The sequence below is a fragment of the Phallusia mammillata genome, chromosome 6 (genome assembly GCF_965637545.1).
Source record: "Phallusia mammillata chromosome 6, kaPhaMamm4.hap1.1, whole genome shotgun sequence".
NCBI classification, from domain to species: domain Eukaryota; kingdom Metazoa; phylum Chordata; class Ascidiacea; order Phlebobranchia; family Ascidiidae; genus Phallusia; species Phallusia mammillata.
In genome coordinates this window covers 24096878-24115909 of record NC_137257.1, presented here as the reverse complement: position 1 = coordinate 24115909, position 19032 = coordinate 24096878, and the positions used below count along the sequence as shown (strand labels likewise).

Sequence of the window (19032 nt, the reverse complement as noted above, 5' to 3'; positions counted from 1 at the left end):
CCCTAGAAATCCACCTATCTCTTAAAATAATTAAAAATTCGGGTGAAATAACGTCGCCAATTTGATTGAAATACATTTACGTATCCACGAAATGGTTAAAAGGGGATTTACCACACAAGCTAAAACAAGACGTTTTTGATCAAAAATAAATAAACGTTTTTCAACATGGAAACTTCTTTAAAACAAGGGACACCTTCTGCAGACGAAGAACAGCTGTACAAGGTTTTACTTGAAGCCAATTTGATTTCTTATTTCGACAATTTCGTGGCGATGGGAGGTGACGATTTACGACAACTGTGCGAAGCTGACGACGACGAATTTCTTGAGATTATGACATTAGTGGGGATGATAACAAAACCTTTGCATGTTAGAAGATTTCAGAAAGCGTTACAAGATTGGGCAAAAGCACAACAAACTGTCGAATCTACAAACAGCTAGAAAATCGGCGTGGAATTGGAAGATCTAGTAAAAATAGAGATTTCTGGAAACGAGAATGTTTTTTGTTTTCACTTAAGTTTAAATTCTTCCAGAAAGGGGACATTTGTTTATATTTTTTGGTGTACTGCAATACCATTGTAAATCCAAGCAATAAGTATGTAAATATCAACATTACAAATTATGTGGTACAAAGCTAACCCTTTTTACCATTGACTGTTGGTTTTTGTGCAAGATATCCTGATAATTGGAAATGTATGGTAAAACGCTACACCTTGAACCAGTCTGCAGAACATGGCAGTTCCCGACGAGATCTCGCGCGTGCAGGACCTATATGTCCCGCGTGCGCGCGTGCAAGACCAATTTCAACAGGCGCAAAGCAAGCGATAGAGTTTAAGATAGGACAATTAATGCCTTTGATGCGAAATTTCCGCATGCAACGCCGAAAATTCGGCGTGCAAAATTTTTTTTTACAAAACTAAATCGCGCGTGCAGCTGCCGTACTCTGCAGACTGGACCTTGAATATACAGTTGGTAAAAATTTTGCAGTAAAAATTGTATTGTTGTATACAGAATGTCACTGGACATTCATTGATGCTTGCACAGTTGCCAAAAATGTACTATATGTGATATAATGACTATCTATTGCAACCATGCTTGTTTTGATTTAGGTTAGATTTTTTCTATGAACTTGGTATATCCATCAGTAAAATCTGTGGATGTAAACTAGGGTTACCAGACGTCCGGAATTTCCAGGACTTGTCCGCAATTTTGCTTACGCATATATGGTAACCCTAATGTAAACGCTAATAATGTGACAAATGTACTGATGAGGCATAACTGTCATTGTAATAAAAATTGCTTTTCTGTATTTTTTTTCTTTTAAAAAAGCAGATGATTCATTTTATGTAACATTCAATTTTGTGAAGATTTTGTCGTTACAACCCAACACAAATCTAACTTGTTTGACTTTATTTCTTTTTTGACAGGAATTAAGTTAAACAATATGGGTAAACGTGTCAATGCATATGGGTCTATCGCAGGTGGTAAAAAGACAAAGGCTACAGTGTATATTCCATGGCAAAGTAATGGAATGGTACCAAAAAACATTATTGATGGTTCTGTACGATCCGCTCTTGTTTATATATGTGGTCTGTGTTCAAGCTATTTCCAACATGAAAGGCTGCCAAAAGTTGTTATGAAGCATCAGCTTTACAGTGTTATGGCAAGCAGAACTGAAGTTGACCAAGGTATCAGCAAACTGCGTGAAAGCGGAGACATTAAGCTCTTCAAAACAAGCCTTGGACAAGACCAGTACTGTGTGATGTTTACAACGGATTACATTGAATATGTCCAAACCAAATTCGCTTCAAGCAAGTCGGATGCAAACAATGATGACATAAAACTTCCAGCAATGCCAAAATGCATGACAAAGTTTTTGTCAGAAATAGTGCATAATACGCACAGTGTGAGCATTGATAAAAACTGTTTAATTACCGAGAACAATTTCAAAGACTCGGATATAACAGAACTGGTAAAATTTGGAGTATTGACTGTAAAAAACGCAGGCTCCTGGTGGCTTTCTATCCCAAATGTTGGACAATTTTTGAAGCATTTGCGAAAAGGTCGACAAGGTCTGGTGCAGGTTATACGACGAACGAAATATAAAGAACTTAGTTGTACTGAATTGAAATCAAGAAAAGCTCCAGCTAGCGTAAAACTTGGAGTAGAGTATCATATACATGACCTTGTTGGAGCCGATCTACTAACTTGTCGGGAATCGACTACTGGTGTTTTATTGCGAATTGCAAATGACTAGTTAAAGTTCTACTTTGTGTAGAAGGTTCAGTATAAAGCTATGCTGTGTTGGTGTCAATCAAAATAACCATTTCTTTGTTATGATTGTTTGCCCTTTTAACTGCAACAAATAGGTACAGATTGTATCAACATTGCCCTTGTATTGTTTTACCTCTTAAAATTGCTTTGTCATTTTTTTGATTTGATGTCTTAATTTGTGTCATGCAAAATATACGACTTCAGTTTGCACCATAAATAATATACTGTGCCAATAAATGCTTTAAATTTTATTTATTTTTAGATGGTCAGCTCAAATTATGGCTGCATATTGTTGTCAGTTTTTGTTCAAATAATATATGCTCTTGAATATGCAAGCTCATCATGTTCGAGTTTGCCACCATTGAGTGGGTTTCCTCAGTTTATTCTTGGAGCAATTGACAAAGAAATTAAATTTGACACTCCTGACTATTTTCCGAAGAGAAAAATTCCTTGGGATATAGAGATCACTACTAATGAAGCACTACAGCTAACACAGAGCCTTTCGAAGCAGAACAGTGCCTGGGAAATGACAAGAACATATGAAGGCCAAGGAATGCACCATGAAGTGTTGACAAACTTGCAAATTACTGGTTCGAATTTCAGTGATTTCCAATGTTACACTATGTTTGTAGAACAAGTAAGCACCTCATTTTTCCTGGACATTTACGAAATTGCCAGAACTTCTACGGACTTTTATGTCTACTACACAAACTATATTGACATTGAAAAACCATCTTATGAGTCTCAAAATCATACAATTCTTGTGTTTTCAGCCTTAAATGAAAATCAAAAGGCAAGTACCAAGATAAAATGGCACACAAGGTATCATGCACCTTCAAATGAGTCACTGTTTGTCAATGTGACTATTCCTAAACCAGATGTGTACCTGTTTTGCACACCAACATTACAAAAAGACGACAGCTTAGAAAAAGAGGATGCCTGTCAAATATATGCGGAATATAACATCATAATGGCTCCTTGTCCCCATTTGACAAGAACTTTGTGTCCTTGGATGAATTTGTCGCTTAAGACAGGAAATGACTTGGTATTCAAATGGCCAGTTGGTTCCTTAAGTGAAAAGAACTTTGTGACTTTCCTGACAATTGCCTCCACTGTAGTTGGTGCATTGTTTCTTTTAGCTGTCACTGTTTATTCATCAACGAAATCGCAACACACTAAACAACACTGAAAGGAAATAAAATAGTTTTTTTACAAGTTTGTATGACTGTAATGAGTTGAACCACAAAGGTGAACTAGATCGCATATCCTGGTACTTAAAAATATTCTAGAATATCACAATCACAGCATCTTGAACATCTCAAATATTGCAACGAAATAAAGAAAGCAAACTTAAAGCAAAATTTGTGTATCATGATGAGGCATTGTTTATTATTACGGAACTTGCAAGTTAACTCCTAAGTCTGATGCTTGGGTGGCATAACAAGCTTGTTGTGAAGACAGGAGCGTAAAATCTGGAAGCTGAGGATCATCCTGCAATTATTTGATAATTCTTAATTTCTATATTTATATTAATATGTATGAAAGTTTAAAATCGAAGTCATTCTTACCAAATTGAGGTTTATGCTTATGTTGTCATCTTCGCAGTCACTTTCTCTCAAACATTCATCTGTGGGCAAAAAAAGTATTTTTTTAACTGAGCCTCATTTATGTTTTATCGAATCGATACTATTGATAATGGACATGAATTCACAACTGGGATCAGCCCTGAAGCGTTCATGGCACACTAGTGATGGGACGGGTACTCGGTAATCGGTATCGAAAAAATTTGTCTCAGTTTTCGATACCAACGTGCGAGTACCGAAGGCCGATTTACACCATACAAATACGGGCAACTTTTGGCCTATATATATTTGCTTCGGACAGCACAAAATCGGGAAAAAGGTTCCGCCAGGTTACGTATATTTTTTTCGCTATCATGTGGTGATTACATTTTTCGGCATGTGTGTGTGCACGCCTGTACCCCGACCACGGCAGATAAATTAGCCAGTGATATACAACTAACTACAACACTACACTTAAGTACTCGGTATCGAAGGTATATACATGTGGTACTCATACTCGGCATCGGTACTCGCTTCAAAACCTGGTATCGTCCCATCACTATGGCGCACTCATATAAAAATTACAGTATGCCAGGCCCATTTAAGGCATAATACCGAAACAGTATCAATAATGGGTTACTAGAATATTAACAAAGAAAATGAAAAATTTCAACTTTGTAAAAACTTGCCTTCACTTAATTGTTGCAGTTCTTCACATACATCAAGATTAGTGCTGTCCTGTAGCTGCAATAATAATAAAAAATCTTGAAAACAACATGCTATGCATGAGATCCAAATTTTGTTCTTCACTGAATTAAATAATGTTAAAAGGCGGTTCCTAAGTTACATTCCTAATGGCAATTCTGATGTATCATTGAAAATTTTTCTGTAAATTTAACTCAGAATTGAAGCAAATATGGTTGGGCATCTTAGCATAGAGATAGCTGGATATGAATTTATCAAATTTGATGATGATTATCAGAAAGAAAGAATGATAAATAATATTTGAAGATAAAAATACTGAATTTTACTTTCAGTAAAGGGCCTATATTTATATCTTTTAAATATACATAGTAGTTACAATTTGCTTTGATTTACTTTATTGTTTTTTAGTTGATTTTTTTTACCTCTTCAGTTTCGTTGCAGCTGGTAAAAACTGCACATAAAGAAGTCAAGTTTTCTTTACAGAGAGTTTCATCATTAACTTCCGTAATTTGATTTTTTGATTCATGTTTGAATGTCAGTTTTCTTCGACTCAGTGGTTTTCTCTCTTTACTCAGTGCAACTCTCTGTCGACGATTTGCTTTCGGTGAACTGCAGATCTGATTCACGTCAAGCAAAGGTTTTAAGTGTCTTGTATTTTTCTGCCATGACCTTGTTACTGGTCGTTCCAGTTTTAGTAAGTTGCAAAGTTTGTTTCTTAAAACTGGACGATTTTCCTCATTCATTCTTTCTGCGAGAGGTTCCTTTTGCTTTTTTGTAGCAGTTGCTGTTTTTCTTGAACTATTTCTTAAGTTATACTTGTTAGCATTTGTTAATACCTCTACATTGTCTGGGATGCTATGTTGATTTCTCTTCGCACTAGACTTTACATTACACAGACTGTTTTGATTAGTTTTAGGACTGTTGGGTAAATCAGTGCATATATCTACTGGAACTGAAGAGTTTTTGGCTTCAAGCACTTCTTCTATGCTGATATCTGGAGTTTCAAAGTCACTTTCTTCATCAGAATTCAACACCAAGGCAGCCGCATCATAAACGGAAAATGTTTTGCTCTTTTTAGCTGGTTTTTCAAAGTTATTAGGAGATGACAAAAGTTTTCGTTTTTTAGTTGTTTCTTCTGTTTTTTCTTCAGTCTTGGCATTCTTGTGAGGAATGTTGAAATTCTCTGTCAGTTCTTGTTTGCAGATTATTTTGTTGATTTTAAACCCGTAAAATGACATTGTACTGTGGGCTTGTTTTAAACCATCTGTTTTCTTGTTTAGTCCAGTGAAATCTTCTTCTATTCTTTCCTCACAAAAAGGGTTTGAAAATGGTTTCACATCTTTTTCCTTGTCAATGCTTTGTTGTGGAAGTTTTGGCATATATTCTGAAAACACAGTAATCGTTGATTTAAAAGTTCCAAAAACAGTGATGTTGCTTTTCATATTGACATAAGTTATTGCTGGAAGTATTATCTATGAAATGAACACATTAAAATGGTTAGTGTAGTACTGAACCTACTGACATACCAAGTTCTTCTAATGATGCATTAAGCAAATAGATCAGATCCTCTTCTGATATTAAAATCTCCTCACTGTGTTTTGATTTTAGCATCTGAATTGGGGAATTATCTATACTCCCTATGTCTTGGCATAAAATCTAAAACATATTTTGTTTTAAAATGATTTTTTAAGCATCACTAGCACTTCAATTAAAAACATAACTGACAGAGTACTTGTGTATATAGAATACAGCTTTCCGACATTTCAACAATCACTGTTGTCACCATCGGTGCAGGTTATCTTATAATACTTTATTTCATTATCTAAGTACAGATACTTTATTTTATTAATATTTTTTGTCACTGAAACCAATATCATTGCAGAGCATTATACCTTTTCAAGTTTCAGTTCAGGAAAAGATGATTTCACAAAATTGATATACATGTTTAAATCCTCTTCAAGCGACTTCCAAAAATTGTCGTTAAAATCATTCCATAATTGGCTTTGGATGTACTCTGCACAAATAGGCACACATTACAAAAAATTGCCATTTAAAAAAAAACTGATAAATGTATTTTATACTTAGTTTTGCAGCATCATCATGCAGCAGTTTTGTACAAAGTTGTCGGAATGAACTTATTTCACGTTTTAAAACTGACACTAGACGCTCATTCTAAAACAAAAGAATAAAACATTTAAACAAAACTTAGCCTAGTATGTTGGTGTTGTAAAAAACAAAATGTATACTTACATTACTTGCTGAAACAAGTTTATTTGCAGCTTCTGGATTAAAACCATTATCCAGATATTGCTTAACAGTCTCATTGTCTGAATTTGAACAAATGAGATGCATTATAACCTGCAAAACATAGCATTAAAATACATAATGCTCTTATTGAAGTCAAGTTTTATATTCGGTTAAATACCGAATCGCTGCCCTAAAATTTTATAATTAACAAAGTGTGCTGTAAAAACAGCTTGGTATTTAGTTTCTCTACAGTGGGTACATGCTATGAAAGAAAAATTGTGCTATGAAAGATGTTTGTTTTTAGAGTTGATTTACAATAAGAAACTTATACACACCACTTTTTGAAGTTTAATTGAACAGAAGGCATAGTATTTGAAGCCACCAGCTTTCTGCCAATTTGATCTGATGAATTTAAGGCCTCGTAATATTTGAGAGTAAGCTACAATCTGATCACCACTGATCAACTGAGCTGTACTGCTCATTTCCAATACTTGTCGAGGCATCGTCAAAATAACCAAATAGGTTTGGCACAAAGAAGACAAGTTTATGGAACAATGCTGTAGTTTTGTCAAGGAATCTGAAAAACAAAAAAAGCATATGGTTTGGTAGTGTCCAAAACTGCTTTCCATCATAGCTCATGCTAAGCCTGATCAGCCTGCGGGCTAAATGATTTCAGACTTTTTGAGAATACACGTATTATAACAAGTTCAAGTGTTTTAAACTCAAAATTATGAATTAATTACTAATTCCACTTACATTTGACAGCACCCAACATTTTGTGTTCCAGTGCGTATAAAACAATATCCTCTACAGAAAATTCCATGTCCATTTTGAAGTTTTGTGCACCAGTGAACAAACTAGACTTCAATTTACCAATTTTGCAATCACACACATCCCTTCGAGCATACAAATCTAAAACCTAAGAACCACACATTTCTTACTTATCACTGAAAAAATGATTTCTTTATTTCTTCATTGCTGCCAAAGTGCCAACTGCCAAGAAATGTTTGCACAGTTTAGGACTTTGATAACGTTCATTAATTTTGCGCAAGATGCTGAACTGAATGCTGCGACAGGGTTTCACCACAAGAACAGATAAGAATTCTTTTTTTCCTTTCTAAGTGTTTGTCTACACTCTACAGACAGTACAAAGGGATTGCAATATTGCACCATGCGTGTGCAAGTTTGTAAACAAAAAACGAGAAATATTGATGTTGATACTTTGGCGCTTAAGTTTGCCGCGCAAATTGCATTTCTTCCTTTTTTTGCGCATAGAAATGTTTTCATGCATAATCTTTAATATACATTTCTTATAAAAAAAACAGTAAAAATTCTACTCAATTTTTTTGGCTGTCAAACAAATTTCTACACTTGGTAAGATTTGACATATCTTAATTATTTTGTTGATAGAAATAGTAAAAGTGTTTATAACGTCATAGAGTTGCGCGATCGGACAGAAACAGCTGATGGGGATTTTTTTACTCCCAGACTCCCAGTTGTTGAGTCGATTCAAAAGCGAAATAAGCTATCAACATCGTTTAGTTAGTTCATAATCCATATGCAATGTTTTCCCGATAAGGCGGGCGAAAATGGCGGATATAAATGAAGAATCGGTTCTGCAGATTGAAGGTGTAAATGTTTATAATGCAGAGACTTTGGAAAAAGGTGGGTATTGTTTTGTTTTTGGAAAAAAAGTGTTAATCCAGTGTCCAATTTGTTAACCTAGTGTGTTTACATAGTTATATGCAAAAACCTACAACAAAATATCGTATTATTGCAAATTTTGATATAAACTAGCAACAATCATGTGGTTTTTTATTTTTACAGATGTAATCGAAACAATTAACAGAAACATTCAAGAAAAAGAGGAAAGGGAACTTGAAAAAAAGACAAATGAAGTGACAAAACAAATTGGGTACATTTTTTTAGCATGACTTACACATTAGATTAATAATTCCTAATTTTTGTGTGTTATATATTTCAGATCTGTACAATCGCTTTTGCGTCAGAATGAATCGGCTCTTAAATTTTTTACTGATAAATCTCAAGCTGTTTCGAATTCCCACAAAATTAATGTTTTAAAAATCCAACAAGAAAAATATAAAACACAGCTTGGCTCTCTCAATACAAAGCTACTGAAGCTAAACCACAAGTTGGCTGATGTGACGTCAGGTAAATGTGTTTTTGAGGTTTTTATTTGTGAAATATCATCTGTACAAATCTGGGTAGACATAAAAAGATTTATGTTTAGAAAACTTGTTGGCGTAAAGACTTTCTTTTACTGAGGATGATATTAGCAATCATTAATAAAACACTTAGTGACTGAAGCATGTCACCTATAAAGTTAACGTCTAACCTACTTAAATATTTGTGTAATGTCCAACTGAATGGATTGGATTCATGTATAGTGTTATAAAGGATTTATCTGAATATCTAATCTGAATATTTTTCTGATTTAAGGTCATTCAACATCAAACCACTCTCATCCACGACCCCCTGTTACTTATGGTATGTGTAAAAATTGTTGGGCCTATAAAGTCCAAATTTTCTTTTTAAGTCTAACATTGCATTACATTGAGATCTGTTTTCCAATTTTGCAGACAAATCAACACTCTCAACTGCTAAAAGCCTAAAACAAAGGAAGGAGCTTATTAAAAAAGGACTAGCAACACCTTTTTCACTGCAAACTGCAATACCATTAAAAACTACCCCAGCCAAGTTGAAACCAGCTGTAAAACTCGACGATGCCTTTGGAAGTTTTTTGTCGTCCGGGTTGCTGGGTACAGCAAATCACAAGCAGAAGGAACAAGTTTCTATTGATGAAACGTTGAATGAAAGATCTTGTCCAAAGAGTAATTCTCCAGTTCAAAAACGCAAAGCCCAGTTTGTGCCTCCTGTCAACGTTGATAACAGCATAACTAAACATAGAAGAAAACAATCTGAATCTGATGAAGATTATAAAGTTCCATCTTCAGATGAAGTTGGAATTGAAGGTTTGTGTTTTTAATTAGTAGCTATATATTATAAAGCCACCCAGCTTAAAAATTCAAATCACTTTGTTTTGGTATATTTTAAAGCAGGGGTTGGCAACCTTTTTAGCACTGCAGACTGGTTTTGAACCTGAAATTTCATTAGGGCCCGGCCTTCAAAAACTACAAATATTCAGCATTAAAAACTCAAAAATTGGTTTATCATCCCTGGATGCATGGGCAAAGTATTTCAGAGCATTTAACCTGAAGCAGTATACAGTCCTGTAACGAACTCCTCGCAGACAGACACTGGGCCATGGCCCGGCAGTTGTTGACCACTGTTTTGAAGCAGCAATATTAAAATTTTAATTTGTATTGCTCACAGATTCTGATGAATATGAACTAGAGAGGGAAATTGAGAAAGAAAAATCTCATAAACACACTGGAAGAAAACACATTGCACATTCTGGAAGGTACAATATTAAAACATTTTGCTTCAAGCAAAACAACTATGACCAGAAACAAACAAGCCAATATATTCTAATAATGGCACATGTTGCTGTAGAAACGTTATGTTCTACACAAATGTATTAGCTTGTTTGTTTTTGATTAGGATTTAAAAACCTGAATTGTGTACTAAACAATCATTTTTTTGAGAAGAAAAGTGTGTGATGATGCCAACCCCAAAATGTACAAAAAACGAATTATTCGATACAAACAAACGTTACTCCGAGAAGAGGCAGATGTTTTTGTACAACCTGATAATAAACATTTGGAAGGGGGGTTAAAGGTCACAGGAAAAGTCTGGAAAAAACTTTACAAGTAAGGTTGAAAGAGTTACAGTTATAGTTGGATTAGTAAATTAGTTCTACATCCTTAAGTGAGATGTATATTAAATGTTTCATTGCTTGATAACATTCTACAGTGATCAAACAAACTTGTGGCATTTTAATGTCAATCTTAATTTGATACAGTTTAAAGTCATGTACTTCGCTTTGTTTGTAGATATCAACAAACAGGTGTAAAGTGGCTTTGGGAGCTACACAGCCAACAAGCTGGTGGCATTCTGGGTGATGAGATGGGTCTTGGAAAAACAATTCAAGTTATTGCATTCCTTGATGCTCTGCGTAATTCGAAAATTCGTGACCGAGATAGTTCATTTAGGTAAGATAATTAGAATTGTTAAGCACATACAGTTTTTGGTAACGTATGGAAGATTGTGGTCGGTTCAAACGGGTCGTGCAAAAAAATGATTTGTGTTATAGTTACGATGGCCTTGGACCAGTTTTAATAGTCTCTCCTACCACTGTTATGCATCAGTGGGTCCGTGAAATACACTTGTGGGCGCCATTGTTGCGAGTTGCTGTACTTCACAATTCAGGGAGCTACAAAGGAGCCAAAGTAAGTGGAATTTCCCCCACCTGGTAAAGTTATGTGTCCACTGTAAATTCAATATGCTCTTAAGAAGTCACTCAAAATTTAACGTATTTGCCTTTACACTTATATAATATGAGTTTAGGTGCTTTTTATGCCAAGTTGTGCATGTGGTAAATAACAATGGCAACTGATATAAATGTGCCAAACTTTTGCCTTAGTTTGTTGTTGCCAGTTCAAACTAAAATGAAATTGACAATAAGCTTAGTTTGTCAGCATTATCTTTATGATTTAGGCTGATCTAATTCACAACATTGCTCTTTCTCGTGGAGTTCTGATCACTTCTTATGAAAGAATGAGAATAAGTCTTGATGCTCTGTTGACCCAAAACTGGCATTATGTTGTTCTGGATGAAGGACATAAAATACGAAACCCAGAGGCTGCTATCACACATGCAGTCAAAATGGTAAAGACACAATTACACTTGTATAGTGTTTTGTGACTCCTGAAATTTCAGGGCATTTAAAAAGTGTAAACATTTTGCATGCAAAGGATAAAATGTTTGCATTTTAAGATATAAGCTAGGGTTTTCAAAGGTAATTGCAGGAACAAATGTTTTTTGTAATTCTTTACCTACATTTTTTAAGAATAAGTTATGTTGAAAGAATACATGATAAACGAAGTGTAGAATACACACTAAGTGATATCTTCAGTTAACATCTGGGGGAAAAGCTATAAGGCCCTCTAAAAATATTTTGCTAATGTCAATAGCTAAAGTGTGAATAACATTGTATGCAAATCTTGTGTGAACAAATATAACTAACAGCTTGTGTTATAGTTTCAGACACCTCATCGAATCATCCTCTCGGGATCTCCGATTCAAAATCACCTCCGAGAACTTTGGTCTTTGTTCGATTTCATATTTCCTGGCAAACTTGGTACTTTGCAATGTTTTATGGAACAATTTTCAGTCCCTATTGTCCAAGGAGGTTATGCGAATGCCACAGAAGTGCAGGTGATTTTTAGAAATTACAGGCCCTTTTAATGACCAAAGTAAGTTAACCATGTATTTGTTTGTACAACTGGGTACATGTTCTGTTTACCAGGAATTTTTACCGGGTTTATAGAAGTGTTTCTTACATTTTCCTGTACTGCTGCACTATCCCCTTAAAAGTTTGTTGATTTCAAACCCCTCTTCACTTTCAACCGAAAATATGCAATGCTGATGTAATTTTTCATTTTTAAGATAGAATGTGATGATGTTTTGGCCAAATAAAACTAGATAACACCTTTATTGCATATATGTTTTCTTCTAACAACTTTAACTACAGGTTCAAACTGCCTACAAATGTGCTTGTGTTCTTCGAGACACCATCGCGCCATACTTGCTTCGAAGAATGAAAGTTGATGTCCAATGCCACATAAATTTACCAAAGAAAAATGATCATGTCTTGTTTTGTTCTTTAACCGATGAACAAGTGGAAATTTACAAAAAATATCTTGATTCTGAAACTGTTTACTCTATTCTATGCAGAAACATGAAGGTAAGATTTTTCAAAGGTAGTTAAGGTATAGTACTAAGATCAAAATTTTGTTGATACCTTACTACAAACTAAGCTTTAATGGTTGGCGTTTCGACATATGATACAAGACAATGACATGTTTTGTAAAAAGAATTTCTCATGAAACAAACAGAGTGATTAAACATAGTTTAGTGGTGTAAAAGCCACCAATAATTTGTTGGCATAGGGACATCTGTTTAAAAGTATATATTTATTGTTTAACATGTAGTTAGATATACCATGCTTCCATAAATAGAACATCCATAAATTGTGTTATGTAAACGCATTGTTATTTTGACACTACAAGTAATTTGGCATGTGCCTTTTAAAAAGTTGCCAACCCCTGGCGTATAACGTTTACCGAAGCTCATGTTATTACCAAACTGTTATATTTATGGCTTGTCAAAGCTATTGCTTATCATGTTTTCTTTGATTTAAGATTTTTGTCGGACTTATACAACTGCGTAAAATCTGTAACCATCCTGACTTGTACACCGGAGGGACAAAGTTGCTGGTGGGGGAGCAAGAACCCCCCCTGGACAGTGAAAGAAGGTTTGGGTTTTGGAAAAAGTCGGGAAAGATGATTGTCATTGATTCTTTGCTGCGAATTTGGAAAAAACAAAACAAGAAAGTTCTGTTGTTCACACAAAGCAAATTGGTAAATGTTTAAAGCTGTTTTAGTCTTTTACTTTTATAATGTGTTGTACTTACGCTCCTATTACAAAAAAAACAGCAGAACATTAAATTTTACAGCAGAAAAAAGATTAACTAAATTTTAAATTTTACAACACCCGGCATTATTTTTATGTTTTGTTTTTTTAAAGGTGACAAACATTTTTGTTCACAGATGCTCAATGTGCTTGAAGATTTTGTAAAACTTCGTAAATACTCTTACATGACAATGCACGGCGGTACTACTGTGTCATCAAGGCAACCTTTAGTAAAAGCATTCAACGAGGTAAGTATATACATTACATAATTTACACATGTCTGTAAGCAGTGGTGGAATTTAATTTTTTTTGCCAGCCGGTTCTTTCACAAAAGTCATATTTTGTTCAGCCGGTCCTGTTACAAAAAGTCCATTGACAGTAACCTGTAATGCTAACCGGTTCGCTGATCTCATAAAATTAAGTGAGGCGGTTCTATGGAACCGTTGTGAACTGGTTGAATCCCGCCACTGTCAGTAAGTAAGTTGCCCTTAACATGGTTCTGTTCCTCAGGATCCTTCTATATTTGTTTTTATCCTCACAACAAGAGTGGGTGGACTTGGGGTCAATCTTGTAGGGGCTGATAGGTATGTTCAACAATTGTTGTGTAAGCTCAGTATGCCATGCAGAATATTGATTAATCAAACATTGTTTGTGTGGCATAGAGTTGTTATATTTGACCCTGACTGGAACCCAAGCACTGATGCACAAGCTCAGGAAAGATCTTGGAGAATTGGCCAGGATAAAGAGGTTACTATATACCGGCTAATCACAACTGGAACAATTGAAGAGAAAATTTACCACAGGTCACTTGTATTTTGTCTCCATTAGTGGTGTTGTTTGGGGTCTTTGTCTGCTTTTGCAATTACTTGTGATGTGTTGATTTTTGTAAAGTTTTCATGGACCTGAGTTTAGTAAAATGTGATAAGTTGTTTTTTATATGCAAACCGTTCTTGGACCTTTCTAAAAAAATCTTATTTATATCTTATTACTTCATAAACTGGACGTACATAGAACATTTATGCTTAACGCTTTTTAAGCTAATGGTGAAAATAACGGTCCAAATAGACGGAAAACGCGACAAGCTTTATTTTTGCAAACGGCAAATGCTTAAATGCCATCATCAGTGATACGAAGGGTTACATCAGTTACAATTGTTTACATTCACTTAAATCACTTTGAAATAAAGATAAAAGGGAGTTCTTTTTAAGCTACTAATACCAATTCCGAATCGTGTTATGAAGTAGTGAACACACCTTTATAAAAAAGCTTTTAACGCAACACTGTTAACGTGTATTTCAATTTACTTACAGGCAAATCTTCAAGCAGTTTATGTCAAATCGAGTCCTGAAAGATCCAAAACAGCGTCGTTTCTTCAAGACCAACGACATGCACGAACTTTTTACCCTGCAGCACCAGCCCAGGGATGGATCGAAAACTATGACAGAAACTGCTTCAATATTCGCTGGCACCGGTTCCGAAATCAAACTGCGAAAGTTGAAGGCCAAGATGAAAGCGAAGCGAGCCCTGGAACGCGCCCAACGACATAAAGATGTCACTGAAAACGTTGATTCCGTTGCCAAATATGTGGATAACGTCCACGACCAAACTGACCCAAATTCCTCAAATAACGAAGTAATGCAATATTCTGAACCGCATACCTCAAGCACAACTACTCATAGTGACATCACGAATGATGACGTCACCCGCGCTGCTAGTAATGACGTCATCACGCAAGCTGAATCGCGCGTTGACGATTTGTCGAACAGTACGACGGACTCTATGCAGAATATTTATTGTGACGTCACACATTCCCAACAATCCGACAATAGAGATTGTGACGTCACACCGCCGTCGCATGACGTTGATGTCGATTCGGGCGGATCCAAAAAGATCAAGGAATCCTTTCTAAAAGTTTTAAGGAAGTTTCAGGAATCGAAACAGAACTCTGCACATGACGTCACAAGCGACAGGAAGAAGCGTGGGAACCGGAACCGGAACCGGAAGCTCTACGGTAAAAGATTAAGATTTTTAAGCTTTTTCTTCCACAATTAAATTCATTAAATCAAGAACGTTTTCTTATTGTTGTGCAATTTGTATCTGAATTAACTTTTCCTTTTCACAGATGTTGAGGGTGAAGTGATTGATTACGTCACAAAGAAATCGCGTTACAAGCCGCGTTCGGAAGAAGAAACTTCTAGAAAGAATTCGGATGAATACGTGTTGACAAAGTTGTTTAAAAAAGGTAGCTCAAATGGATTCATCTTTGATGTAGTTCAACAACTATTTATATTATTTGTGTGTTTTGTTCCATGCTAAAATGTAGAAAGTTTGAATGTCGATGTTAAAGTCTAGTGTTCGTCTGTATTTGCGTTATTTATTTGAAGACAGTTTTTAATCTAATACTTTATTTTGCTCTAGGTGTTCACACTGCGATGGAGCACAGCACAATAATGAACAGTTCAACGCCAGATTATGCCTTAGTCGAGTCTGAGGCTAACAGAGTGGCCAAAGAAGCTATTAAAAACCTCAAGTTGTCAAGAAAGCATTACAGATACCCTGGGTCCAAACCTGCTCAAAAGTTAGTTATTCCGTTACCTCAACATTGTTTTGTTAACAGATTCTATTTGAATAAGGATTTAGGAAACATTTAGGCGAAATATATTTACCTTTACCTAAAACTATAAATGCAAAGCTTAACCTGTGGAAGATGAAGGGCTTCTAAACAAGCTACCATAATACATCATGATCTTTTAATAAAGTTGTGTTATTTCGTAGACCGCGATTCGGAAAGAAACAACCTGAGAAGAAGAAAATCGTTGAAACAAAAGACGAATCTTCTGAGGATGAAACACCGATGGGCGCTGGAAATGTGTTCGGAAATCCTGGTATGATTTCTGTGTGTCATGTTAGATTTAAAGCAGCGGTTCCCAAACTGGGGTCCGTGAGGCAATTTTGGGGGGACCGCGAAGCGGGTAAAGTAATTCTATAATCTTATTTAGCGTCAGTTTGTGCCACTGAATAAGTTTAAATCAACAGAATTGAGAAATCGACTGTCTCCATTTGCTAAACAATAGTGTTTAGATCATTATTATGCGCAATTTTGCATAGCGAAAATCCTGCAATCAACTTTCGTTTTTTTGAAATACACATTCCAGCTTAAGGACCGCGAGCCCTCGAAATAATGGCAAAGGGACCGTTTTGACTAAATAATGAAAAAGTTTGGGAATCACTGATTTAAAGGGATCGCGGCCCCTGATTTAAAGGGAGTAGCACAATTGGGGATTCTAGAATAGTTATTTCGAATCCAGAATTTCTTTTACAAACCGCCCGAGCACAAATTTATATCGGTTGCAATTACCCAAAGTAAACGGCAAATTTGGTTTCGAATCTGACTGGATCCAAAGGATTCGGTATTCTACTTTGAACATCCGCAGAGATTTGACTTTGTAAACACTTCTCATTTACTTCATAACTTTAGGCGCCCTCTTTACTATTTATGACATCAAAAGTGTTTGCAAAAATTCGGCATTTATTTTATATTTGGGGCATGCCTTTCCTGATCAATGACGTCAGACAAGTATTGACGTCATCAACAGTCTTCGTTGGGTTGTAGAAGGTTAAATTGTAAAAATCGTTGCTACTCAGGTGCGGGAACATCTTCTTCGAACATCCTCAAACAGATTATGATGAGGACACATAAAGAAGATAAGGATGCTGCGGAGGACAGTGAATCGGATGAGGATGAAAATCTGCATCTTCTTCCCAGTGATGGTAAAATTTAGATTTTAATACCGAATCTTTTAACAAATGTTATGTTTTGTTGTAACCCTTACTTTATTTTTTAGATGAGGATATTTCGATTGATGACAAACTTCTACGCGAAATCGTCCAATTTCTTATACAAGAGTGTCACGTAAGATTTTTAAATCAAACTCAACTAATGAAAACGCCATCAATGACGTTTTGGTGACGTCATACAACCCATACAAAAATTGCTTTTCTTGTTGTTCCTTATGAGTGTTGTTACCCATGTGTGACATCATATGTGTTCAGGGCGAGGCAACGACCGACGAGTTAATGTCAAAGTTCAAAGGTCACGTCGAGGTCAAGCAGGCGCCCAAGTTCAAGGCGATGTTACTCAGAGTTTGCGAGAAGCTGAAAAGCGAAACTGGTACGCGGTGGAGGCTGAAACCGGATTTTTACTGAATTTCTTGTCTAGTATTGCGATCAGTGTTATGTAATAAAGCATCGTGTGCTGCTAGATTATGTTGAATGGAAAAAAATAAGACTTGGATTCTGCATTGCAACAATATGTTGATCTGGGTTTTCTTAAGGTAAAGCTCAATTTATTGCCAATTCAGGCGAACACACCTATACCCATGAGCTCTAAATTTATTGCATAATTTGTACAGTCAATAAGAATGAAAACACAATACTATGTCAACGTTATAGACTATTTGAAGCGGAAAGATTTATTTACAACGAATAAAGTCAAATGTCATAGATAGAGTAACGGTTCCGAAAGTCAACTCTACGAAATGTATGATTCAAACTGTCACACAAGATTGCCCGTGTAATGAGATTTGTCGTTCCCCAAGATCCACGAGTTGCTTGGCTGTCATGGCAACTTTTGTAGTAGGTCGTTCTAAAATAGATTATAAAATGACGATTTGAATCGTCAATAAACATTTCGCGTATTTACACAAAATATTGTTATCGGTGTTTTTTTGAATTATTTCAAGCCCGATGTTTCGACCGGTATTTCGGTTTGTTTCAAAGAAAAGCATTTTTAATAACATGTGAATAATTAGCCATCGTTTTTTTACAAATCTGCTCTATAACGTAAAATTCCTATTCATTACAAATTCAAGCATTGAAGCTTTTAAGGTAGTCCTTTTTTCCAAGCAAAAAATCAAAGTTGTAAGTTGGATCGAGTTTTTCAAATCCGGTTTATGGTCAGGTTTCAATAAAACGGGCTTGGTTTGTGCCTAAATTGATCTCAAGAAAACATAGCATGTGACTTACTATCTTGTGTTCGTATCGGAGTTTCGGCAGTGGCTCTTTCGGTTGTTCCTTGTTCGCTAGTATAACCTGACACAGATTGTACACTAGAGGTGCTCGAGTGCAATGCAGTTGGCAACAGGCGGCTTTTCCAGTCGTTGAAAGATCCAATGACCGCAATGACATTGACCGTTACGCTCACGTTGTAAAACATCAGTAGGTAGGCAGTCCGGTAATTTACCACTGCCGTGTGAACACCCGTAGCTGCTCCGAAAATCAAGTCGGTGAAAATGCACACTGCACAGCTGATTGAGATGCGCCGAATGACTTTCTGGAAATATATAAAATGGAAAAGTTGTAAAAAAAATATCTGACCAGTATACAAGGTGCAACAGTGTGATTTTGTTTTGTTTTTTGCACAGGAGAGTAACGCAAACAGCAGGAAAATATGAAAATTTTGAGTGATGGACAGTGACCTTTTGTGCCAACATGGTGATCCCTATATGTTAGTCAAACAAATAAAAGTTGCTTTTATAAAATTGAAGTGTAATTTAGTATTTCAGTATGAAAGCAAATCAAACAACTGACTTTATGTTTACGTACTCGGGGTACCTAACACAAATTTTTGTGT

The 19032-nt window shown here is 35.7% G+C and overlaps 4 protein-coding genes across 6 annotated transcripts; 3 read left to right on the top strand and 1 right to left on the bottom strand.

Moving 5' to 3' along the window:
- The first annotated feature begins 88 nt into the window (after positions 1 to 88).
- Positions 89 to 2534, top strand: LOC145234799 (winged helix repair factor 1-like). Its single transcript, XM_080099535.1, has one exon. The coding sequence runs from the start codon at positions 1442 to 1444 to the stop codon at positions 2252 to 2254; it is 813 nt and encodes a 270-aa protein (XP_079955661.1). The 5' UTR covers positions 89 to 1441; the 3' UTR covers positions 2255 to 2534.
- On the bottom strand, positions 2399 to 7818 carry LOC145234795 (uncharacterized). Its single transcript, XM_080099533.1, has 10 exons — positions 7542 to 7818; positions 7121 to 7362; positions 6789 to 6896; positions 6620 to 6710; positions 6431 to 6552; positions 6065 to 6194; positions 4961 to 5922; positions 4523 to 4577; positions 3840 to 3898; positions 2399 to 3762 (listed from the first exon to the last, which is right to left on the bottom strand). Exons 1-10 carry the CDS (start codon positions 7612 to 7614, stop codon positions 3664 to 3666), a joined length of 1941 nt encoding a protein of 646 aa, XP_079955659.1. The 5' UTR covers positions 7615 to 7818; the 3' UTR covers positions 2399 to 3663.
- Positions 2534 to 3486, top strand: LOC145234798 (uncharacterized). The gene has a single exon (XM_080099534.1). It carries the CDS (start codon positions 2534 to 2536, stop codon positions 3458 to 3460), a length of 927 nt encoding a protein of 308 aa, XP_079955660.1. The 3' UTR covers positions 3461 to 3486.
- A 273-nt stretch (positions 7819 to 8091) lies between the features above and the next one.
- Positions 8092 to 17661, top strand: LOC145234794 (DNA excision repair protein ERCC-6-like). 3 transcript variants are annotated; one of them, XM_080099531.1, is made up of 24 exons: positions 8092 to 8159; positions 8225 to 8450; positions 8613 to 8700; positions 8770 to 8957; positions 9246 to 9293; positions 9386 to 9778; positions 10140 to 10227; positions 10412 to 10576; positions 10760 to 10918; positions 11020 to 11155; positions 11424 to 11594; positions 11967 to 12143; positions 12460 to 12672; positions 13130 to 13348; positions 13538 to 13648; positions 13911 to 13984; positions 14063 to 14203; positions 14711 to 15411; positions 15523 to 15642; positions 15819 to 15978; positions 16176 to 16285; positions 17046 to 17171; positions 17246 to 17313; positions 17454 to 17661. In XM_080099531.1, exons 2-24 carry the CDS (start codon positions 8375 to 8377, stop codon positions 17604 to 17606), a joined length of 3885 nt encoding a protein of 1294 aa, XP_079955657.1. In that variant the 5' UTR covers positions 8092 to 8159; positions 8225 to 8374; the 3' UTR covers positions 17607 to 17661. The 3 variants fall into 3 exon arrangements, with proteins under 3 accessions (XP_079955657.1, XP_079955658.1, XP_079955656.1); XM_080099532.1 differs by having other exon boundaries at positions 8099 to 8159; positions 10415 to 10576; XM_080099530.1 differs by lacking the exon at positions 8092 to 8159 and having other exon boundaries at positions 8201 to 8450.
- Positions 17662 to 19032: the final 1371 nt, after the last annotated feature.